The sequence below is a fragment of the Aquila chrysaetos genome, chromosome 13 (genome assembly GCF_900496995.4).
Source record: "Aquila chrysaetos chrysaetos chromosome 13, bAquChr1.4, whole genome shotgun sequence".
NCBI classification, from domain to species: domain Eukaryota; kingdom Metazoa; phylum Chordata; class Aves; order Accipitriformes; family Accipitridae; genus Aquila; species Aquila chrysaetos.
This window is the reverse complement of record NC_044016.1, coordinates 23,319,523-23,345,779: the sequence shown is the minus strand read 5'-3', so window position 1 is coordinate 23,345,779 and position 26,257 is coordinate 23,319,523. Positions and strand designations below refer to the sequence as shown.

The 26,257-nt window shown below is 38.1% G+C and overlaps 1 protein-coding gene across 1 annotated transcript in view; it reads right to left on the bottom strand.

Moving 5' to 3' along the window:
• Positions 1-632: 632 nt before the first annotated feature.
• Positions 633-26,257, bottom strand: part of RMDN2 (regulator of microtubule dynamics 2) — a 51,885-nt gene continuing 26,260 nt past the window's right edge. Inside the window, exons 7-11 of the mRNA XM_030035338.2 lie at positions 25,578-25,655; positions 16,530-16,628; positions 14,737-14,790; positions 14,568-14,648; positions 633-4,182 (exon numbers count right to left, since the gene is read on the bottom strand). Coding sequence (XP_029891198.1) covers positions 4,129-4,182; positions 14,568-14,648; positions 14,737-14,790; positions 16,530-16,628; positions 25,578-25,655 — 366 coding nt within the window. The 3' untranslated portion in view covers positions 633-4,128. The remainder of the gene's footprint in view (positions 4,183-14,567; positions 14,649-14,736; positions 14,791-16,529; positions 16,629-25,577; positions 25,656-26,257) is intronic.

The window sequence follows — 26,257 nt, the reverse complement described above, 5'->3', positions numbered from 1 at the left end:
CAGTAATTTAAACAAAGTAGTATGACAGTGTATCACTGTAACTGTTTCCACAATGTGCCAGTGGCCAATTGCTACAAAAAATATATAACTTAGTTTGTGATTACCTGCTGTTGCAGGGGGACAATCCCAAAGGGATGACGATCCAATGACAGAGCCTTTAGCTTCACCACAAGAAATAAAAATCATCTCAATTATCCAGGAAGGCAGAACTAGTAATTTTAACTGTAATGAAGCACAAGAATCCTAGTATCAGATCAAGAGCCCCTGAACTCACCTTTTGCAAACATGTAAAGAGACAAATTCCCCTGGAGAATTTACAGTGTATGTACTGGAGCAGAGACCAAACAAGAGATGCCACAGTGGAAGAGCTGAAGGAGGTAGCGGGCAACATGGCCAAGGCACCGTGGCTTCAGGCAGCCTGCAGCCCCATCTGCTCCATACGGACTAAAGGCCCGCAGGGGTTAATACAGTTAACTTCTACCTCCTCCATGGAGACAAAACTACAGAAGTGAATGTCTGCATGTCTGCTTGTGGATATTTTAAACAAAAAAGAAAACATATGGCCTCTGGAACTATGCTTACTGTTTCTCCAGCTGATACGACACAGAGAACAGATAGCCTAGGCCTAGAACTAAATGCAAAAGCTTTATTCCAAGGAGCAATTAGAGAACAATTTAGGGAACACGCTTCAATTTTAAAAGTTCTCAGATTAGCAAAGCAGAAATACAAAAAAGCTAAGAATGCTCATGTACACTAACTAGTAAAGAACTTAAAAAGCAGAAAATATCTTAGCTGTGTAAAACAGCAGTTTCTTACCGACGTGAGGAATATTTCTGTAAACCATGAAAGACAACTTAGACTGAATAATTAAAACCAGCCTTTTCTCTCCCAGATGTTATTTTGTGATTCTACACATAGACTAGTAATGAGCAAAAAGAACGGGCTGAAAAGAAAGATCAGTAATTTCATTTATAAAATCAGAAATGTCATTTAAAAATGTAATCATGTGGATTAAAACCACAGGTGTGATAAATAAATAGTCAAGGGCAGCCATGATGCGCATCTTTAAATTCAAGTCTTGAAACATGCTGGTAAATGTTTCACAGTGCAAATTCATTAGGCAGCCTGGGCCCAAATGCAGAGCCAGTGTGTGCAGATCAATCCTACCAATTGCAGAAACCCAGCAGGAGCGCCTGTGGCTCGTAGGGGGCTGGAGTTGTGCACTCCCCAGAGACAGCAAGGCCAGGAGGGATCTTAAGAAGTCACCTAGTCCAACCTCTGCCAGAGGATGAACTGTGCCTTAAACATTGCTAATGTTTAAAGTCGTCTTTATTTAACTTTTACTTTAAAACTTGTGTAAATGATTTTATAATGTTCTCAGCAAAAGTACTGCAGAGCTTTGCAAAGTTACCATCAGGATTATTTTCTCCTAGTGCCTAATCTAAACGTAGGCAATTGCTTCTTGTCCTATGAACAGGGGATTAAGAGAACAAGGTGTGGGGTTTTTTTTAAACTGTCTTTTCAGCAATAGCTTTTTACAAATGTGAATAGTCCTTTAGTCATTGCTCCTGCAGACTAAACAAACGAAATTCTTTCAATTTTTACACACAAAATGATGTTGTCTAGCACTCTCATCTTTCTTGTGTCTCTCCACTGGACTCTTTCCAATTAGCCCCCAGTCTCCTAGAAACGTGGTGCCTGAAACTGGATATAGTATTCCAGCTCAGACCTCATTAGACCTTATTAGGCCTAATTAGAGTAAGAGGTTATTTCATGTGAATTTAATGGGGAATGCTTATTTATTCAGTCTAGTATGAAATTTGCTTTTTCACAAAACCATGACATTATTGACCCATGATTAGCTTGCCACTCACTGGAATCTGCACGTCTTTTTCCACAGAATTACCACAACTAGCCAGGTCTCCTCCATCCTCTGTTACTTCAATACTTTCTATTTGCCTTTAATGAAGCAAATCCTACTTATGTCACCTAATTTCAGCAACTAATTTAAATAACTTCTTGTTCTAATCTATTCCTCTGATACACTTTCAGCATTTATTGGCAATAATTGCTTGGCAATGAAATATCTATTGCATAATCCAATCTATTTTATAAAGTATATCAATTAGCATAAAATTGATCTATGTAAAGGCCTTCTTATTACATCCTCCTAGGCAACAGTGAATTGCTAACAACAACCCTAAGTACAAATCACGGTTGTAGATCCATTTAAACTATGCTTCCTGCATTGGCTATGAAAATGTCAAACACAGTCTTTACCAAAAGCCCCTTACCAAAATCAAGATGCATCACCTTTGCAGCTTCTCTGTTCACAAGTCAATTATTCTGTCACAGAAGGAATTATTTGATAGGATTTATCTCATATGGTATTTCCTCTTTTCTCTAAATCGTGTACGAAAAAGAGAACTCTGGAATTGAAAAAGAGTTATAGGAACTATTTTCCCTCAGAGCGAACATTAAAAACTAATAAAATACATATTTCAATTTGTGAAGATCTTCAGGATAATGAAAACCACTGAGGTAACAGTGAGAACTCGGAACCAGTTCTGAACTTTCAGATTTTGTTCAGAGGTATCTCACAGTAATGTTTGCATGTCTGAAAACATATTTTTAAAGAAAATGTTTGAAAAAATGGACAGCCCTACTTTATGAAAAGAAATCTCTGTACTTGGAGTCATGGAGTCAGGCTAAATTCAAATGTAACTCTACACCTGTAACTCTACCTGTTTTGTTCCAGGCTACTGCATCTATTGCCTTCTGTTGTTAGTCGTTAAAGCTCACTTACTATGAGATGCTTCAGTCATATATGCATACATACTTCTTCACATCTGCCCAATTTTTAGAGCTTTGTTGCCGGGACTAGTTCCTTCTTGCTAATGTCATTGTTCCCCATCTGTCCAAAATTAAAGCCCCAATTGCTAGTTCAATATATTTGTGCCATATGAGTCCTCCTTGTCTTAGCCATAAACTGGTCCATGTTATCTTACACATCAAATAGGTCAAGTGAACATGCAGTTGTCCTTATCCAATTGTATTTCCTGTAACAGAAATGCTTACTTCTTCTAGATACACTCCCTGAATCTAGATTAAGGTCCTGAATTAAAAGCCAGCGAAAACTGGCCTTTATTTTTCTACAGACTTTGGTGATTTCTGGATGAGTCTGTTGGTGAACAAAATTCTTTCCCTACCTGTTACATTTTCTTGAAAACATTGCTGTCCTACACACTCAGACAGAAGTAGTAGGTCTTTAATTAGTCTATTTTTATGTACATGTTTTGTTATATAGATGATATAAAAGGTTAGTGATGGTCACATGCTGGACCAGGTTCTCCGAAGACACGCTGATGCCACCATGCTAGGCAACTGTTCAAAGAGAAAGAGCCAGAATTCACAAACTTGGTGGAGGTCCTGTAACAAATCCATTAAACATCACAGCTGTAATAGATTAATCTAAAACACTCAATTTCATTGGTCTGATTTTTAATATAGTACTTGATGTTACAAATAAAATATAACTTTAATATTTAATTTATAAAGTTTTCACATTTCTGTGTAAAACCAACAGTAGGTTTAAAGTAAAAAGAGCTTTGTGAAGACAACAGCTTTTTTTTTTAACTTCAACAAGAGTCTAATTTTATAAGAGTAGAGAAACGTGTAAACATAAACATTCATGATTTTCTTCTGTACACATCTGTGTAAATTAGTTGATACAAATATAATTTACTATAGAAACATTGTTCTGTTTATTTTTGCTACACACAGTTCTACGCTGGCATCACATACTAGTCGATTAATCTTTCAAAGAGTGAGATTTATGCATTTTGCATTCTAACATCCAGTATGTCCATTGCCAGCAGTGGACTTCATGTTCAGAGAATCAGACTCACAGTGTCAGCAATCTAAAATTAAACTTCAGTACAAGATTATAAATAATCAAAAATGAATGCATCGTTTTCATATCATAATTGCCATGATCCAAGCCAACCAAAGTCAATGACAGTTTTCCCACTGACTTAGCTGGAATTCACCCGCAGTTGCCAGTCACTATAGATTCTCATTTTAGTTTTGCAGTTTTATGACAGCGTGAAGAGTTAAAAGTGCGTAGTATCACAGCTTCAGTGTAAGAAGTAAAGCTTCTAAGTCTTTCTGGGCCTCTTTATCCTGAAAGAAACAGACAATCATGCATCAACTTAGATAGGATAAATCCCTTCATTTGCCTAATGCGTGCTTATCCATATTTCTTTACTAACAACAGGCATAACACACAACTGTAACAGCCACAGAATGTACAAGACTGCACAGTAAGCTAATTTATCAGTGATTGCAAAAATAAAGTTTGAAGTGAAAACAAGAGCCAGATGGCAGCCCTCTCTTTACAGCTCTGTTAAAGAACTTAAAATGTTAGCCACAAATAGCCTTCTCAGCAGACCAGTAAGCCTTTCAGCTTAGGCCATAACTTTTATTGGTGTACTTTGCATAAAGTACTGCCTTGCCTTATACTTTACGTAAAGCTTGCAACCCGCCTGTGTGCAGTTTCTATACAGATATTTCCATGATGTTTACTAATTATTTATTATGCAATTAAGAAGAAAACATTGGGAAATGTAATTAATAACATAGGTTAGATTATGGTTTCGGTGCATACAGCCATACCTACCTGTAATAACCACCATGGACTGACTACACCTTTGGTGTCTTCCATACTGGTGTTGGTGGGCTCTGCCTACGCTACTGGGCTCATAGCAGAGTGGAGCCAATTGGGGAGCAAGAGGCGAATAATTTGCTGTGCTCAGAGCCAACACTATATTATACCTCCTAGGACAGAAGGGAAAGGCTCCTTTTAGGCCAATGTGTAAGTGCGCAGTTTGCATGGGGCTTGAAACCAAACACAGCCCACAGACTCTTTCACAGGTAACCAGTGACATATGTTTTGGCTATTCCATGTATAATCTGTTTGGAAAGGGGTACATGCATATGAACATGTAACCACAGTACAAAAACTCCATTATTCTATTTATTTTTGAAATGTCTCCTGGATATAATCCACTTGCTTTACTTGCCACTGCAAAACTTCTAGCTTGCAAAATGCACCCTGGTTTAAAACCACATTTCTAAAAAGTCAGCACCTCACAGCTGCAGGCTGGTAAGGGTCCAGACACCCAATGCATGCACCCATGCATACTTAGCAGTGCAAGTGAAAAGCACTTGCACATCACAAATTTTGTGCAAGTATTTCTAATGACAGAGACCAGTGATAATGCCACAGGCAATTCTGAAAGAAAATACTGTAGACAGACAGCAAAGTAATCACTGAATTTCAGGATCACTTCATTATCCAACCAACCAAAGAGCTGGAACAAAATACAGAACATTTTAAAATACATTTTATGGGTGAAGAAATTCCTGCTTCTCTTTATTTTGGTTAGTTGTCCATAATGTCATGGAGGAATAGAGAAGAATATTGAGATGATAGAAACCATATGCCAGACATGTCAAACTATATTACATTATTGGTCTGGATTAAGCATTAATACATTAGCTGGACACTTCTCTTGGAGTCACTGCCTTGGTCCCACTGGCAACAATAGGCTAAACTATCTGCCTAATCATTTATCAGAGGCCTTAAAAGGCACACATTGCACAGCCAGTAAGCTCTTGCCAAAATACTCTAACAGAAGGAAATGTCACACTGAATTCAGCACCCCTTAAACTCCACATCACTCCAGGCTGCCTGGAGCACCAGCCCGTGGCTTTCAATAAAAATTGGAAAACTCAAAATTTGTATTAATATGTTGATTAATTCAGGGAAAATACACTCTTTTCTGTACTGACTGTAGTCAACTTGTGAAAATCATGCTGAACTTCATTAAACAAAAAAATAAAAGCCAGATATTGTCCCATGGTATTAAGAAAATGAAAAAGGTTTCATTGTATCTGGTCCTATTCTTTTCACGCTTTTCTAAGCCAAAAATGATAAAGAAGCAGGTTTCCTCATATCTGAACGGTGTTCAGCATTTCATGGGTTGATGGGATTCTTTACTCACTTTGCAGGATACAGCATTTTAAAAATATATCTCCGAACAACTTTGTATAATTGTCTCTCTCCTTAGATGCAAAGGATTATATTGGGCAATGAGCTTTATGAGTTGCAACGGTCCCAGAAATATTGGGCAATCTTTCCTGAATCTTCCTCTGGGCTTAGGAAAAAGAATGAAGCAAACCCATGATTGTTCTAAGAACTAGCTAGAGAAGAAGCTGTGAACGTGCAAAGCATCCTACCTCTGGGTTGCCAGTTCTGAACAAGACTACATCAGTAAAAGCAGGAATTATTATTGTTGCCAACTACTTAATGGGCTGCTTTAATTGAGCCAGTGGCTTCCTGTCAACAGTAAGAACTCAGATGGCAAAAGCATCCAAAAAAAATCAGTAATAATGGCATTAAAAACAAAGCTGAGAATGGTCAGTGAAGGGAACTATTATGTCACCTTTGGATAAAGTCCTTCCAGACCAAGAGGCATGTCATGCTAAAAGGAGAGAGAAGCCACAACTCTGTTCAGTGTACCAGTCTCCAGTTTTAAGGATGAAAACTTCATTAAGGCCCAAAGCTTGGCTGTTAATGGGAAGACAAAGCCATAAATCTCTTATTTGGCCAACTTTCTTCTTCATTGATTTCTGGGTCTGTGGCTTTCTAAAAATGAACAATAAGGTCGACTTTTTTGTGTTTTGGGTTTTTTTGGGGGGGGGGGGTTAAGACTGGCAGGCTTTGATCTCCCTTTAGAGTGTGGCAGGGAGAGGAAGAGGTGTAAGTCGTAGGAGGAATGCAATATATTTGCATCAGTCCCATTTGTTCACCCTGAGGCTTAGTTCAGCGCTGACTGAATACGCAGCCATTTTCAACCTTGACTTTCTACTGTCAAGGCTTACATTTATTTAACACTTCTCATATCATTTTCAGAGTTGAATATGAGTTCAAAATGTTCTGCAAACTGCTACACAAAAGGTATTCAAATTACAGGGTCAGTGACTTATTTTCCCCTCTTCCTATTTAGTTGCTTTTCTTTTATGTTTCATCACCCACAGAGGATATGCACAGGAAAAAAAGACCTGGGAGGCCAGGGACTGAACAAGGGAAAACAGGGAGTTGAAAACAAGAGCAAGACGGAAGAGAGAGCTGGTGGGAAAAAGGGAATGTTGGCTTAACTGGAGGTAGTCCACATTTTGACAGTTAATTTCTACTGAAAAATTTTATTGATAGATATATATACACACAGACATACACAGGTAAATGTGCATGTAAAAATTAAATGGCAATTAAAGCAGAGACAGAAAGATAATGATTTTACCTTCCATCTCTGCTAATTATTTCCTTATGCACTAAACACACTCAACCCAGGCACTGCACATGTGTGCACTTGTTGACAAAGTCCCAACTGTCAACAGAGAATGATACACCCCCATGACCACAACCAAAATGGTTACACCAGCCAATAATGTAATTGTGTGCAACCACTGCCAACTCCCAAGCTGACAAGCATCCTGTAGGGTTTCATTGAAGTCTGAGGCACTGCACGGTATATTAAATGAGCTGGGCTGCAAGGGTGGTCCAAAGCTGTACTCTGATATGCAGTAACAGCAATGAGGTGCTGAGAGCCACCCCTGATTTTGGGTACAGCTGTATCATTCCTTTGCAGCTCCAGGAGAAATCCTGGACTGTAAGAGAAGAGAATCCCAAACAGGCATAAGGATCGTTAATTAGAGAGTAATAACTCTTGTGGACAATATAAATCATATAAAACTATATGCTATCCCTTCTCAGTTTCATGATAGACTCTTACAGAGGGTGTGACTGTAGTAGGTGTTAATTTGCATACGATTGCATAATACTGTTTTTCCCCTTAGATATTTCAATAAAACAATGCAATCATCTACTTGCAACCTTCTATATGACTGCTGTACGTCACAAGTTAGGGCATTTTATGCTTTTTCATATTCTTAGTATCTTCCTCTGGGGATGAACCATGACTTCTCAAAGCTTTTAGGATCAAGGCAAGCACAGCTTTAAAATATGTAGCTGACAATAATTCCACATTTCCTGATTATACTTCAAGTAGAGGGAAAAACACCCTTTCACACCCGGAAGACTGAATAAACAGTTCAGCTAGTTCGAAGACTGCTGTTGAAAAATTACAAATGGCAGAATTCCATTTAGAATAATTAAGTCACATAAAATTTTTATACACAAGTTCTTCTCTAACTTAAAAGACTAAGTTTCACCTGTAATCTGGTTTCCTTTTACTATTGTACACAATGCAGAGCTTTTGATGTTCAAGACATTCCCCTGTTTCTGTCCAGCTGCCGCCCCCACCACAATGGGACCTACAGCCCTTTTTTCTGTGCAGTCATCACTGAAATGGCTTAAACATGATCACACCCAGTTACAACCTCTTCAGAAAGATGCCTGTTGAGGCTTTCCTTCACCCTGTATATTGATTCTGAGACAATATGTTTCAAACTTCTGGAAGCTTGACTTGCCCTGGCCACTCTACAAAAACAGGAAACCAATTGTGAACCTCTTCATCCTGCAGTGCACCACCACCTCCATGAATACTTCTCCCACTCTGCCCCTGCAACATCAGCATGCCAGCGGAAGAGATACACTCCATGCTTTGAGGAATCATCTGTTGATCAGTCTTGCTGCACTAAGAACTATGCCAAAACCATGTTACCTTTGATAGGATGTTGAAATTAATACTTTGTGATAAACTAGTCAATTTAATCATAAATATAATAAGCTCGGTATTTATCAGGATAGACTTTATGTATGAAACTACTGCACTAAAAAAATAGCTTCTTCATTTTTTGGAATAATTTTTGGAGAGGGAGAAAGAATAAGCAGACAATGCAAACAAACCTTTTGGCAAGAACTTCAAAAATATGCAGACAGCAAATCAGTCTGATCACTAACAGAAAAATAGACTGTATTCTCTGAAGTGCAAAATAATGTAAAATATAGGATGTCTCAAATTCTTCTAGCAGCCCTTTTGAAAATGTCTCATTTTTACCAGCATTTTACAGTTTGAAATCTGATCTCTTTATAATGAGGTTTTAAAAGGCCCATTTCCTGAGCTTGAAGCACTCATATTCAGTGTAAACAGAATCACTAATTAAGGAATAGTTTTTTAAAGTATATTCAGAAGATACTTTAATTTTGGATTGGTGGTAGCTATTAGGAAATTCTTATTCAACTCCACAAACAGTATTAGCAGGAAAACAATAGCCTAGAATTCAAACTGAACACAAATCTGAATATTTCCATTATTTTGTAATTGAAACACCATAGACTTTTGCTTGGCATTTGGAGGACAAATGTGCACAAAATCTAAAGGAACAAATATCCTCTGAAAACAATGACATTTTGTATTGACCTGATGATGTTGAGAAAAGAAAATGTTCTGTTTGATGAGAAAACAAAAACATTTTTTATAAGGTTAACCCAAATTATTCACATAGTTTTGATGGGTAGTTTTTTCCACAAACAAGTCATAATTCGTACCCTTCACTTGAAAAGCAGAAGTAAATTACTTTTTTCTCCTCAAAATCTGTTGTGGAAAATTCAAGATACATAAATGGTCTGTTGTAACAGGAACAACTGATGGGTGCTGAAGTTTATACTCTGTCCTCTCTTCCATCCCTCTGTAACTCCCACTCTTTTCCTTACAGACAATATGAAAAATGTAAATTAATGACCAGGGAGATCAATTATGGTGATGTAAAAAAAATGTAAGAACATCTTAAGGCCATGATTTCTCCTCAGCAGCTGTATTCTTGTGTAAACATTCAGCCATTGTTCCTGCCCATTATTACATTTACTTCCTCCTCCACATGGGCTTTTCTAGAGTTTCAAATGTCACTGGGGCCAAAGGCAGAGTCTCTAACAAGTCTCTGCTTCTTGCCATTCTACACCTGTTGGAAGTGAATGCCATAATGATCAATTCTGTAATATCTAAATCTCTTTCACTTGTTAATTTCAACTCTGAATTGTCTTCATTTGTAATTGCTGGGTAGGAAGGAGTGGTTTTGAAATTAAGATTTTTTTTTTTTAAATCACCAATAATTTTGTAAAATACATGCTCATTTTCAGGGAAGTTTTTATCTGCATTTTGAGTAAGACTTTCAGCAACTCTCAGTGCAAATAGATTTGCTTTGCATTCTTCCTGCTTTGCTGTCTTCAGGTCTTCCAAGACTACATTTTTTGTAATGTAACTGCTGCTTTTTAGATTAATTTTCAAAAAATATCATAGAGACCAGAACCTTGAAATTTTAATCTCTTCCTCTGCTAGGCTGTTATCCCTTTGTGGTGAGCTTATGGGTCCTACAAGCACAGAGTTCACTCTGATGCCCATGCTCATGTCCAGATACAAGAAAAAATAATTTCTTATTATACTTTATAATCCTACATTGAGAATTTAATTTTCTACAAGTTCCAGCCTTGAAAATACCCAACAATCTTTGTTATAAACAAGAAATTAGTGTCTTATTCCCCTTACATACAAAGCACTATGTGTTTAATCAAGCACAGACACACATCCATTCATTTTGTCTTTCTATATGCAAGACAAATGCTCATGTTTTCAAATTTAAATGACATTTTTGTCCTCAAATTTAAAAAAGTCATTTTTTTCCAATCACAGTAGTCCACCACATCTGGTTTTGACAGCCTTTCATGTAGTCATACTCACCAAGGCTTTGAGCGCTCTACAAAGTAATGAGTCTCAGTAAGGGTAATGCAACATCTACTAGATAAACAGAGCAGCTGTTATGCACTTTACAGTAACTCACAGCAGCCCTGAGCATTAGGATCTCTTTTACTGAAGGGGTGAATGTTTCCCAGGACCCTGACGTTATCCGCCTGGACAGCAACCAGAGAAAAGCAGGACAATTTTATGTCCTGTGCACCTCCAGCAGTGAAGTACCACTCTACAGTATGACAGTATTTATGGCCAAGGAAGGACCGCATGATTCATTGGAGGTTTTTGTTTAGAGAGGATAAAGAGAAAGGTCTCTACGGTAACATCAGTTTAGTTTTCCAGATGTAATTTGCACCAAATCTCCTGTATTTCCTTTTAAAATTAAAGAAATGCAGACTGATTAGTTAAAAATGTGCCAAACTATTTTTAAAAACTGGTATTAGGACTTACAGGAGTCATTCAACCAGAATTTGTCTCTCCTTTTATGATTTCTTTGGTATCCTTTTTTAGGTTCATAATAGGGTTGAAACTGGCCATCTGATTTTTTTTTTTTTTTCCTTAACAATAATTACCTCTGTTTGGAAGCCCCTCTACCCCTCTACCCCTTGAATTAAAAAGATATTCTCTAAGTGGTAGAACAGACACACAGAAGGAATATTTGGATGTGATACAGCATTCAAGACAAAAGTAATCTCACTTAACTTGAAATGTTACATAAAATGAATCCTAGACAAAGTGTCAAAGAAGTGCCCTGAGTTAGACCAGCTGAGAATTTGACCTGAGGATTAAAATGAGCTATGGGCCATTTTACTGATGCCGAGCACCTCTGGTTCCCACTGAAGTCACTGGAAACTGTGGATGCTCAGAAGCAATAAAAAGTAAACCATTGTCTACTATTATTTTTCATACTTATGCTGCAGAATGATTTGTATCATGAAATACTACACATTTCCTCAATGTGGCACCTTTCCAGCAACTTTGTCTCTCAGTCTGCTCCTGATTTTATGCCTTTATACATATACATGTTTCTCAGTAGAAGCCAACATTTTAAAACAATAAAGGAATTCCCCTGCCTGAAGAAAGAGAGAAAACTCACATGAGAAACTACGATTACACTTGGGAATGATCGGTTTTGCATGACATGATTTGCATACCATGCTGCTGACAACCTTGAGATCCTGTGCTGTGGCAAACTGAAAGAAATCCTCAGACTGCTGCTGACCTGCGTTTTCTTTTTCAGACCATGAACGCCATCTTTTCCAGGGCTGTAGTCAATTCAGGCACTTTAACAGCATCTGTTTATTACTGTCTCCCCAACATCTCTTTAGTCTTATTACAGTCTTTTCCCTCCCTTAAACTAACCTGACTAAATGTTATTCCTCTGTACGGCTCCAAGCCCTGAACCACTTCAGTTCCAGCAAGTTTCCCCCCAAAATCAGTAACAGTTTTTCTCTAACACAATAACCAAAACAACATGTAATATTCTAATTCAGATGGGACTTGAGGTAACAGCATCAGCAGAGTTTGTGTTCCAGATCTCCATTTTACAGTAATTCCTCTGAGCGTGCACTTGGTTTTACCTTGTGCTAACTGCCTTTTTTTTTTTTTTTTTTAAATTGAATTACACACTATTGCCCCAATGCCATATTTTCCTGGACTTTTTTTTTCTAAACTTAACTCAAAACACATCACAAGTAAACAAGACAAAGCAGACAAATCTGTGATATCTATAGAATTAGTCAAAACAGAAGAGGACATATCATCTTGTCCTCTTCAGATGGACAAAAGATTTTGGGGGTCCATTTGCTGCTCTTTCTTCTGTTCACAAACCAGTATCATTCTTATTCTCATCACCACCCTGCTTGCCAGAATACACACACACACCCTTCAGGCTGCTCCCAAATTCTAGCTCTCACCTCAGGGTCCCCGCTCCTTATCAGGTCTGCCGGTACTTCAGAAATGTGATGGGGCATTCCTTTTACCAGGGACTAAGCCCCTCCAGGTGGCCCAGGACACACTGAACTCCAGCTCACATTTAGACTGATGACACTGGACTTTAAAGGCAGGATTCACCTCTCATTAACTGCACAGTCTAGGAGTCAGGTGTCTCAGGTACACATCTTACACATACCTTCACATCTAGTCTCTCTCTGCTGTCAGGGGAGAGAGAGGCAGGGTGGGGCACCTGGATGCATCTATCTCTCTCCACCGAGTGTAGGGGGAGCCTCAGCAGCTACCTTTGGTCACCAAAATTTTGTCCAGCTATTGTTATCAAAGATGAATCCTAATCTATGCTATCTCTACACTTTTTCAAGGAGTCTTTATGAATATGTTGAATGACTTCCAGTTTACTAAACACAGTCTTCTGCCCATCAGAAGTTTCTGTGATATATGTTTGTTTGCGATTTTACCAGATATCTTCAGAGTTCATTGCAAGATTACCTGGCCTGTAGTAAATTGAATACAGGAAAACCAAAAAATTCACCAGCACAGTCAGTGCAGATATATACAAAACAGGCTGAGTTCAAGCAATTTCAGTTGTATGCTCTCTGCCTTACACCATTGGTCCTACTTTTTATGCAAAGATGTAAGGCACCAAATAACAGGTAATTTATAGCAGTCTTTCCTATGTTCTGTAATAGGCAAGCCGAAGGTACATTTCAACAGTAAGTAAAGAATAAAGCAGAGTTAAGAGACTATTAATGTCATATCTGTATCAATACATATTTAAAAAAACATTGAACTTAAACAATGATTGTTTAATTTATGATTGGTACATACTATAACTTGGGCCAAAAATAAAGGCCACCCAGGAGCAGCTGCTGGTGAGGCATGCAGTGGTCTTTCTTCCCAGCATGAACACTTGACATAAACATGTTAGTGCTCCACACACAGTATTTATTGTCAGTCAAGTTACAGATCTATTTAATGGTCTTTTTCCTTAACTTCAAAGAATTAAATGGGATAGGGCCAATTCGTCTCTGGAATCACCTCTCTCTCTCCCTACCACATCTGCTGTGCTCAAAGGGGGTCCCTTAGGCTGACAAAGCTCAGGTTTGAACTTGTCACTCTCTGGGATGGTAAGACATTTCCAGCCATGGGTCGGTAATTATGGAACTTGCTTCTACATGAGATCAGACAGAATGAACCTCTTGCCATGACTTGGTTTATATTTGAGAAATTACATCACTTAAAATCTCTCAAATATCTGTAGAAATTTTGCATCCATATACTAAAAATACTCTAAAGGGCCTAAAAATGAATCTAATAATCTCTTAGAATAAACTATGTTCCAGCAGATGTAACTGGAAGAACTGTGCCTCCTTAACTGCACTGTGGTTGAAGACAAAGGCAATCTTGAATAACTCATCTACCTCTGCTATAGCTAACACAAACCGGAGGCTTTCAGGAGCAGAGACAGAGACTATGGGACAAAAATCCAGAATGCTTTCAACTGAGAAAAAGTAGGTTTGGGGCAAAATTTCAGCACAGCTAAAGTGACACACTCGACTGCTTATGCTTAAGATAGTGTAATGAAATGGGTTGAATTACAAAGAGTGCAATTCAATTTCTGACAGCCTCTGACACAGACAAGTCCCTGACAGTTCCCCAGACAAAGATTTTTTTAAAGCTGTTAATACAGACAACTGTAATGAGCCAACCTACAGTGGAGGAAAAAGGAAGGTTCTGTGTTCAGGGGAAAAAGTGAAACATTATGTTATTACTGACAGTGCAATAATGGGTGCCAAAGACAAGACAGCAGTCACAAGAGAACAAGTTATCACTCTCAATACCCACCTCATTAGTAACTGAGAGAATTGACAGTGCAGAATCACAGTACTTCAGTGCATTGTTTTTCTGGCCAAGATCTTTATAGCACTGAGAAGAAAAAACATTTTGTTTCCAATCAGACCACTGTAAGAATACCAGAGTCTACAAATCATTATTTTTAAAAGAACTTGGTTACCTTTGCCAAATACACATAATTGCATTTGGAATATCCTGGACACATTTCTTCTGCCTAAATAATAAAAAACAGGAAAGAAAATAGACATAAAACTTGTGTGATGAGATTTATGTGGTCTGCATAACATTTTTAGTAATGCACTAAGCTTCCTCAAACATCAGACTGAATCATCCCTACTATGTGCACCACAATCTGTTTAGCACTTCAAAAAAACCTCAAGAGAACAAGAAAACCCCAAACTCAAACCCTAAACCAGGCACATGAGGTGCTGATACTGAACACATAAAAATGCTCTGTACTGCTTGCTCTCCTCTCTCCCTAAGTGCTTTGTAAAGATATCAGATCACTTTACAGAATATCTGTTGGATTCATTCACTTACAGAGGGGGTTGGAAGACACTGCTTTCTCTGGATTATTAATATTTATTTCCTCATCAAAGAAATAAACAAGCAACCAACCATTCACACTTTGTGTAATGGGTAATGAACTGTATTCATCAACTTTATAATTATTTTTCTTTCACAGACCCATATCTTCTAGCTCTGTGTTCACCTTTCTTTTCACATTACAATCTTCTGAAAAGTTCAGGTTGTTAAAAAAGTTCAAGATTGTCTTCCTTTTAAAACACATCAAGGATGTAGAAGCTTACAAGGTGAGTAAAAACCTTACCAATTATCTACTAACCAAGAAGCAGCTTTAATCAACAAACAGCTTTTGGGAAAGAAAAATTACATGAGTGAAATTTATAGTAGCTGTAATCCTTGGACCAAAGCAATGCTGCTTTCACCAAAACTGTGTATTATCAAACAATTGAAAAAAACCCCAAACAGTTGTCTTTTAGACAGTAATTTAATTTTTGTTGCAGAAGATGCCTTAAAACCACAGTTACTCTGCAGCCCACCACAAAATGCCTTGAAGCTAAAGTGAACACTTCAGTTTATTTCTACCACCTTTGGAGTTTGACATTGAAGATAAAGTCTCTTAAACTGGGAAGATGGTAATCCTTGGACCATTGTATTTCCAAAATTCAGGAGATCATTCCATCTTTAAATAGACTAAGAACACAGAAAACAAGCACTTTTGACAGTGAAGAAAACATGCTTGTTCAATTCCTTTGAGAAACTGTCTGAAAGTAATTGTAATGATGGAAGTTTATGCTTTGCATTCAGTCAAGTGAAAAACATGTCTTTTTCAGCTCCAGAAGTAGAAATTATTCATATAAAAGACACTGAAAGAGAGGTTTGTTTTGTTCATGTGGTGTTTTCTCATAACTGTGCATTCAAGTAGAATGCCCAGGAACATGGACCTGTATGACAGAGCTTTCTTTTCTACTTCACTACAAAGGTAATTTCATCTCCACAAGCAAGAAAGGCTTCTACTGAAATTCAATGAAAAGAGCTTCAGATCAGAAAGAGACATATCACAATGTCAAAGTTTTCCTTGCCTATGTTAACCCTCTTGCAGAAACGGGCAAATTGCCAGTTATCACTATGGTTAATTTGTTTCAATGGCATATGTAACTAATCTATACCCATCTCACATTAAATCCAATACTATTAACCACAGTGAGTCATTGAAGAATTCCCTAAAACTAAAGAAGAAGAAAGGTGCTAGCTACTCATCTCCAAACAAATTTTAAAATAGAAAAAAAAATATTTTAGTAGAGTGCTCTGTGGTATTTAGGAGAGCCCTGGATTTATAGCTACTGAACATAACCTGTTGAACAGACATCTTGACAACAGTCACAGCAGCTGGTAAACAGTCACACAGGAAAACCCTTGGCTAGGACTTACCTTAAGGAAATTCTGCAACGCTTCTTCTACTGTTGAAGTTGGTGGAGTCCCAAAGAGAGCAGCAGCTACTTTCTTTTCAATCCAAGACAACTGAGCTACCTATAATAAAAAAAAAAAAAAAAAAAGAAAAAGAAAATTTAAAAGTCTTTAGGGTTGCTTCTCAGTTTTGGAGTAAATACTGTACTGTGCCACTGTACTACTTATACAACCTATTTTGCCAAACAACCTGTCAAGGAATGTTTTATACTGTCAATTTGCCAGCTGAAAGCATAGTCTTTTGGATTTTAGATTAGAAACAGTGCTTTAAACCTGTTAAGGTTTTCATGAGACAGACAGCTTACCATGATAGTCCATGTACTTGAATACTTTTCAACATTACAAAAAGCTGTTGCTACAGCCAAAATGCGAGTGCTTTTGGCGCTTGTAAAACAAGTTCATTTATTACACAGAAGCTGGTGACAACCACTGTTAAGAAATAGGCTTCATTTTTTACTCTTGAATTCTGACAAGTAACACTTGCCAAAGACCTCTTGTCATTTCAGGAAGATGGGCTGCTATAAAAGGACTTCAGGGAACTGCCATATTGCCACACAATATACATGACTTCTTCCCTAACATATACTGACACTTGACAGAAACTGCTCTGGTTACTGCCATAAGGTATTTGGCTCCATCACCTAACCTGGCAAAACACACCTCACATCTCTTATGAATGATGGAGCTGCTAAGAAATGCAATGTGAGACTGGAGTCTGTTTAAATCGAGAAGTGAAGCCACCCTCCTTTGGACACTTCTACTGCATCTGTAAAGAAAAGTCAGGACTTTTTGTCTTCACATCAGTATTTGAACGACAGCACTGATGGCTCCTATCACAGTGTACAGCTGAGTTTAAAAATGGCAAAAAACAAGGTTCTGTGGTTTTCTAGCAATTTCTGGCCTGATCTATGCAGAGGCAACACAGGGAAGGGGTACACACAGGCAAAGAAAGCAAGCATGTCATCAGAGACCTGGAGGTAAAATATGAGTCACATAGGGACATGTCTTTTTCAGAGGGATCTGCAATTCAAGTAACAGAGTTGAGCCTTGAACTCAAGTCTGTCCTACTGCTGTAAAAATTAAAATGGTTTTGGATAGCTTTAGATTATTCCCACCTCATTCCCTGGCTTCCCAATCTCTTCGGGACTGTTGCTGCTCCCCCGCCTTCTCCAGCTAAATCCAGCAATTATTCAGTAGATGCCAGTTAATTATGGTAAAATATAAGAATCCATCCACACATAATTATCCACAGCCATAAACCAGACTGCTTCTCTTTTGAACAGACATCAAGCTCTATGTATTTCTTGTTGCAAACTCTCCTTAAAATACCATTGCAAAGAGCACAAATACAGGCCAGCACACAACAGGAAAACGCACAGGACCATGTTTTCTCATCTGGCCCCAATGACTCTAGCTACATAGGAGCAACATTGCTTGGAGACAGAAGGCGGATGCCTTCTGTCAAGTCTTGCTAGTTGTTCAGCTGGGACCAATGCCTTATTCGTTAAATGCCATCAGTAAGTCTTTCACACAAAACCACTAGAAATTATATTCCAGAGAGGAACAATATTAAGAAAATAAAGCTTTATTTCATGCTCGCTCTCTCTCACATATCCTACTGTTGAAGCCTATTCTAAGGGAATAAAGTGGTTTTTACAAAAGCTCTCCAGCAATCCCAGAGTTCTTACTCTTTGAAGCAACAAGATGTCTCCCCTCTCTGCATTGCAGTGCCTTCACACTATGTTACAAACTGCAGCACGCTGGTTGAAACTTCACATTGTAGGTATGTATATAATTCCCTCACACACTTCATTTCCCTAGTTGCTCTATAGTTTCTGAGACATATTCTGTGAGAGATATTAAAAGGATTTTTGCAAAAGTATTGATTTCTTCACACCAATCTACTGCTGCAGTGTTCTCTATTCTTTTGGAATAGGAAGGGGGTTTCTATATTTCTAGGTCCATCACAACAAGACAGAGGTAGCTTACAGAGGGAGGAAGAGAGGGAAAAAAATTAAGGGAATGTATATGCTTACCCTGTTTTCTGCAAGACCACAGAACACCCTGGAGATACACATACACTGCACAGATATAATTACCACACACGTGCCTGCTGTTACGCAAAACTGAAGAAACAATATTGCAGTTTTTCCATGTGGAGTTATAATTACCTATTGAAAACACAAGCTCTTCCTGGCAGTTGTTTTATTTTCTTACAAGATTTAATCAGAACTGATTTACTGAGGGTTTAGTCCTTATTTTGTCTGGCTTGGGTGCTGCTTTGCACTATTCAAACTTAAAAAAAAGCCCAAACATATATGCACTTGGCCATTTTTATATTACAAATCCCACCAACCTAAAACAACGTTTAAAAGTTAAATACATGCATGCACAATAGTGAGTTTTCTTTAATGTGCACTGGCTCCAGCATTATACTGTGTGACTATTACACAGATAGTCTGAGAGTTCTGTAATGTTTTGAGCAGTCAGGCTTATATGCCACTGGCTTGATGAATTCATTGCAGCTAACTCTAGCCATCCACAAATGAAGTGCCTAGTTTATGTGAGTTGTCCATGTTCCTTGCATGGTCGATACAGAGAGAGGCATCTCCATTAGGCAATTATTCTTCACCTACATTAGCCTGGGATAAACACTCCTCTCTTTCTCTTCTTTCTTTCCTTCAACTACAAAAGGAGCATAGACAGTTATACCTTGTGGATGGCTAAAGACAGATGAGGTGAATCCCATCACAACAGCTTAACCACACTCCACCTGAGTCAGTCTGCACCCTCCTATGACTGAGCTGGGACAAATGGAAAAGACCTGTTTTATGCAAGACACAAAATTGTGTCCTGCAGCAATAATGATGAACAGGAAATTATACCCTTCCCCTAAACACACACAAGCACACTCTTTAATTTGAAATAACTTTATTAGAATAAATCTTATGCCATGTTCAGTGAAATGGAAACATCATTCCTACTATACCAACTAACTTTATTAAGCATTCTCTGTGTGTGAGCAAGCACAGGCAACAGGAACCCTGGTGTAGCATGCTGTAGTGTAGTGCAAATTTGACTTCTACAGTCAAGGTTATTGCAAATAGAGGAAACCGTATCTGGAGGTCCATACAAAATCAGGTATAAAGAGACTGTAACTGTCATCAACTTCAGCAGAACCATGATTCCATTTAATGCATGTTTTAAGAATGGTATAGGACAGCAGAAAGTAATAAGAAAAACAGCTACTGCAGCAAGTAATAGCTACAACAACAAAATTAAAGAATGAAGATTGCCCTTGCCCTACAGATGATTTCCAAATCTTAAGTGAGTTTTGTTTTCTTAGGTCTCCCAAGCCCTGACATCAGTCCTCCCACCAGCCTTAAAATTCCTAAGAGCACTGCAAGGAACACTGTGTTTCCATGAAATATCAGGTTTTAATGTACTGGGTCACTCGAGGAACATTGCTGCTATACTTGAGGAGAGCTAGTCCCACTCGCTCAAGAGCGAAAAACAAGGGCCTGAGGGACCATCAGCCAACTCTTGAACTTCCCTAGGGCTGGAGGGGAGTAGGTCACCACAACAGCCTGGCCTCTGTCAAGGAGAGCAGGCCACTCTTCAGTATGCCAAAGCTAACAGAGATGGTCATCTTGAACAATCTCTTTATAGATCTGTCAAACAGCTAGCTCTCATTGATTTATTCTACCCAAATCTCTACTAGTACCAGAAATGGAAGAAAGCCACCCAGAAAGTTCATACCTTGCACGTTCCTATCAGGCCTCTTGTTCCTCTGAAGACCAAGGCAGAAAATCTGGTTCTCCCCTAAATACTGGGAAAAGGTATTTCCTAACATACCTTTCCCTTCCTTAGTCTAGGATCAGCAAAAATCACATATGAACTAAAACACTGGCTGGAGTTTGGGGTTTTTTGGTTTTGTCTTCTGTTTATTTTTTATGAGATGCAAACACTGCCCATTTACAGCTCTTTTCAAACTCCAGGATGTTGGTACCAAGGAAACTAACCCACTTGGATTGAAAATTCAGCCAGGATTGACTTGCAGTCCTAACGGATTTCCTCCTCTGATGTTTCCTTGCTAATAGCTCACTGAAGACAGATCACACAATTGTCTTCCATAAAGGAAAATCATGCCATTGATCCAGCTTCAGTAAAATATTAATGGCATCTACTTAAATATCCCCAGAGAGTTGCTTTTTCTTTTTTATTACAATATATTAATGTAAAATTGTATTAAATAATTTTGCAATGTTTTGATTTCTGGAAGAGATTAATAACTGGACAGCAGCTTTAAAATACTGGCTTCCAACACAAATATTCTCTTTCTTGCCAGCTGAGGAACCAGGACATTCTGCACAGGCATTTAGGCATTTATCCAACTTGAATTCCCTGGGCTTTTCACTTTCCAGTAAGGGAAGCAGACTTACAGAGCACACAGACAAAGGAACTGGGTCAATTTGTTCCCTGATGTTACCCAAACAGATACACCAGAGATGAATCCAACACATAGCATGTAATGTGCAAAAAGGAAATCCCAAGAGATCTATTTTTTAACACCCCACTAGCATTCACCAGAGGCTCCGATCCAGTTTCACAAGTATACGCTAACTGTTCTGTGCCAGCCCTGTAATGGCAAGTAGCCATAAGTCTTAACTAGATACATACTCCATTTTAAAAGCTATTCTAAACATTAAAACACTAAAAAAACTCTCCAACACAAAATTACAAAGGATTATCAGATAATTGCGCCCAAAACTCTAAGGAAAGAAAACCAATTCCTATACACCATGTACCACAGATCAATTCACTTCCAATAAATACTTCTTGCTGATCTGAAGAGCAAAGTAGTTTTCACTTTCCCTTAACAAAAACAAAGCTGAAACTTCAAAGTTTCTAAGCACTGTACTTATTTTAAATCGTATGAACCAAGCTGAGTGTATATTTAAAACATTAAACCTTCCCTAAAAGTTACATACTTAACAAAGCCTGGTTTTGTCACAGAAGGCTGAGAAGAAAAAGTTTCGTCCATCACCAAAGACATTTTAAATGAAAATTATTTTGCTGCAGTTGTTCTTCTTTGGAATAGTAACATCTCTTCTACATACTAAACACTGGTTTACTTTGCTTACTAGGTATTTTAAAGTATCTTCATTACAATTATATGGTAATCACCTTTTCCTAACATTATCACTAAGACTACCCTGGAAAAAAGTTACCACTACATAGAAGTTCATATCAGCTCTGGAAAAAAGAATATTAAAATAACATTTGGTAGGGTTCTGCAGTTATCCATTACTGGTGGTGTTCAATTATGTTTGCTCAATGTGTAAATAAATAGTTTTTTTTTTTTTTCCCCTTGTCACCCTTGTAAAACAAAACAAAAAACATTAGAGCTATACGTGGCTTCTTGTATACACAGCATGTGTCTCAGGCAAAATTTTGCCCATCATGACATCTATGAAATGATTGGTGACAATCTTGCCTACCTGATTGTGAGACCAGAAGTAATTTTCTAGCAAAGCTGAGATCATACACACATCAGAACAGAATCTTTCTCTTTTGTATAGCTCTACTGACTTTATAATGGTAGGAGAAATAAGAAACAGCAAAAATTGATTTTTAGACAATGTGGCACACAACTGCCACCGGCTTTGCATCAGAGACAAACCCCCATTGCTGTGAGGCAGTGAAAATCCAGCTCATCCTTTCTGCTGGAAGGTGCTATGACACTTTGCATCAGCTTTGGATCTGGCCCAGCAAGAATAAATACTGAGTAAAAAACTTGGCATTGCTGTACCATTGCTCTTTGCAAAGGACTGTGTTACACTGAGGAAGGTGAGAAACGGCAGTCAGAGCCAAATTCTGGCAAAACTCCACAAATCAAATAGCTTTTACTAGTACAGCATGCAGTCTCTGGATATAGATTTCAGCCTTCAAGAAATCTTCTCCATTTGCCTCCACTATACTTTTTACCTAAAAGTCTGTTCAGCTGATTGTCATTTGTGAAAATTAATTGGAACCCTGAGTTACAACACTTGAAGCATCCCCTTTTACAGTCTCTTATGCTATACCTATTTTTTCCAGTTTATCAGGTCAAAAACCAGTGCTAGAATACAGTAATAAGATCCCCAACATTAAATGGGGAGTTAATGGGAAATGTCTGACTATACTAGGAAGACTTAAGTACCTCAGGTTTCCCAAACGCGTTACCAAAAGTAGCGTTTGATACTTTATAGGCTATCTTTTTTAACTACGCAGCTTCAGTAAAAGAATATGTGACTGAAATTAGACACTTGTGAAGGAACAAATATCGTGGCCAATCCTAACTTGACTCCAAAGTCAGCTAGGTTAAATGTAAAAACTAACCTTCTTTCTTCAGACATCCCTTTTCCTTCTTTAATTTCCTCACGTTGGACAACACAGCCTTCCCAGCCTCAACTGCAGCTAGACTAAACAGGAAAAACAGAGGATCTAAGAGGAGCATTATCACTCCACTACAGGTACCAGTATAGAGAAGGAGTGATAAATGAATTTTTCAAGCACTCTATCATAATCCCTACCCTGAAGAAGTATTTGGAACTGATGCCATAGCCAACAGTCTACTTCTGGGATAATTACCACAGCATGAAACACCACAGTCTGCAGAACAGGACCAAGGAATTTGCCACACCTTCCACAAGTTCCAACGACTATCTATATCACGTGCATGGCCAAAGTGTTTCAGCTTACTATTTTGTCATGGCAGTCACAGAAGGCAAGAATTAAAAAAAAAAAAAAAAAAAAGAAGAAGAAAAAGAGAAATCGGAAATCAATCCTTAAGTATTTCAGTGGGTACATCTGTTTAGGTGGATTGTTTCACTTACTAAAATGCAGGTCAGGTCATACCCTAAAGCAAATGCTTATCTGTGGCTTCAGTGTTCAGTAAGGAGGCCCTGCATAGATGTTGCAAGTGTGGAACATGAGTTTGTAATGATATAGTGCAAGAAACCACATGTATTACTCAGTCAGGAAGTGGTGATTGTCACTAAAACGAAACAAGAGTAAAAAAGCAGTGCAATAAGAACAAAGTGAGGTATACTGAGATGACACGTTAAGTTTCCAAAAGCAATAGCTCAAGTGAGAAATAAGCCATGAAAAACATCTGGGAGTGTTTGACATAAATGGAAGCTGCAGTCAGCTGTTGGACACAGCATGGTATAAAACTGCTTAAGGAATCACTGGTGAGAGAGATGCTCTTCAAAGGCAGGACAGCAAGCATACTGTAGGACAATCTTTGGCACCTCACTTTTGCATAGCTAATGCTGATATTCAAGAATACCAGGTGATGAAAAGCAAAATGAAAAGCTCTTTGAAAAAGTTGGTGTCATTCTTTATTCAAATCAACTGAGAAAAAAAGTAGTTGCTGAAAGCTCTTTGAAAGTTAAATATATGATCTGAAAAAACTGCTGAAAGATTACTTTGCATTAAGTCTTGTTGCAGATAAAGACAAAGTTGCAGTGTATCACAGCAACTCCTTCTTTCCAGTTTGCAGTCACTTTGTAGTGACTAGCACTGGAAGTAGCTGGAGGAAAAAGACAGGGCTGGAATTCACTGTGCATTAGCAGTTATTATTCTGAGAAGCCTCCCAGTGATCTTTTACAGCATAGACTATGCAAAAACATCTTCTTCTGATGAAAGATTCCTCACAGCACTAAGGATGAAGCAATAAGTATAGCCATCTGAGCCATCAAAGATATGGGCTTAAGAATAAGACAACTCTTATATTACAAGCACCATTTAAAAGAAAAACAAAAAAAACAAACCAACAACAAAAAAAACAGCTAAGCTTGTAAAACAATTATTCTAGTTTTTCATATGAGTACTTATCACTATGTCATTAACACAATATTTAAAAGCGCCTGTTGTGTTGGCATAACACAAATTGTACCTCTTGCAAAACTTTATGTTGAACAGATTTTTATGCCTGCATCTTTGTTGTGACATTCTCCTGGAATTTACCAAGCGAGTATGGTAGCCTTGCTGCCACAGACATAATCCCACAGCATATAAATGCCTTTAACTTCAGTTATAAATGGGGAATAAAGTTACCAAAAACTATGTTACTAGCCCAAGGTTACTCAGAAAGTTTGTGGCAGAATAAAGAACTACTCCGCTCTCATGAGACCCCACCTGCAGTACTACATTCAGCTCTAGGGCCAGCAATGTAAGAAAGATGTGGACTTGTTGGAGCAGGTCCAGAGGAAGGCCACAAAGATGATCTGGGGCTGGAGCACCTCCCCTATGAAGACAGGCTGAGAAAGTTGGCATTGTTCAGCCTGGAGAAGAGAAGGATCCAGGGAGACTTTGTAGCCAGTACCTAAAGGGGGCCTACGAGAAAGCTGGAGAGGGACTTTTTACAAGGGCATGTAGTGATAGGACAAGGGGTAATGGCTTTAAACTGAAAGAGGGTAGATTTAGATTAGATCTAAGGAAGACGTTCTTCACTGTGAGGGTGGTGAGACACTGGAACAGGTTGCCCAGGGAAATTGTGGATGCCCCATCCCTGGCAGTGTTCAAGGCCAGGTTGGATGGGGCTTTGAGCAACCTGGTCTAGTGGAAGGTGTCCCTGCCCATGGCACGGGGATTGGAACTAGATGATCTTTAAGGTCCCTTCCAACCCAAACCATTCTGTGAAATCAAGGCTTACAATACCAGAGGTCACCCTTCCTCCCTTCCAAATATCAATTACTTTTCATTCATACATTCAGATAGGAAATCTGAACACAACAATGAGGGACACACAAGCACAGCTTACTTAATGTACATGACAGGAAAGGTCAGCAGTTAACATCACACATGCAGAAGTTAATTCAGGAAATGTAAATGTACTGCTTCATTTAGCTCAAAACATCTACTTCAATAAACACCTACTTTTTCTTAAGTCCCATTATTTCATTTCAAATGCATTATCATTTTTCAGTATACTCAATTCATACATTAGATAAAAAAAGAACTTACTGAATAGCACCATCTTCCATTTAGGTAATATAAAAAAGGATCTTGAGGCTTAAGTTCAATTGCTTTGTCTAGGTGCTCCTATTAGAAAGAAAATCAGTGTCACTTTAGATGTTTGTTTGGCAAGTGTGTTTACATTCTAAGTTTGCTGTTAATCATAAACAAATTCAGAAATCCTCTTCTGCTGCAATTCTTTTCTAACTTCCTAAAATATTTTAACTAGCAAACCCCTTCCTCATGGAGGGAAGCCATAAACAAAATTATTTAGCAGCTTTACACACAATGCAAGAAGGCATACTGTATTTAGAATATGACTAAGCAGCTATAAAAGAACTCAAGAACTTTTGTCTTTAAAAAGCAACAACTTCAATTAAATTTATTTTATTTACAGTTAGTATTAGGAAACTGTCACACACCAAATCAGTGAGAAAGCAACCACTTTCTTTGACAGATCTTCCATGCCAGCACCCAGCACTGAAGCATAGTCTCTTTCACCCTGGAATGTCACTGCCCCAATGAAATAGTACATGACACAACAAATTGTTACTATAATGTAAAATTCAGAAAATAAAATTATTCTTTTTATAGTGAAACCATAAAACCTAGAAAGCCTCTTATGATGTGCTTCTTCCAAAACCATTTTCATTACAGGTCATAAGTATCTTTATTTCACTCTTTAATTT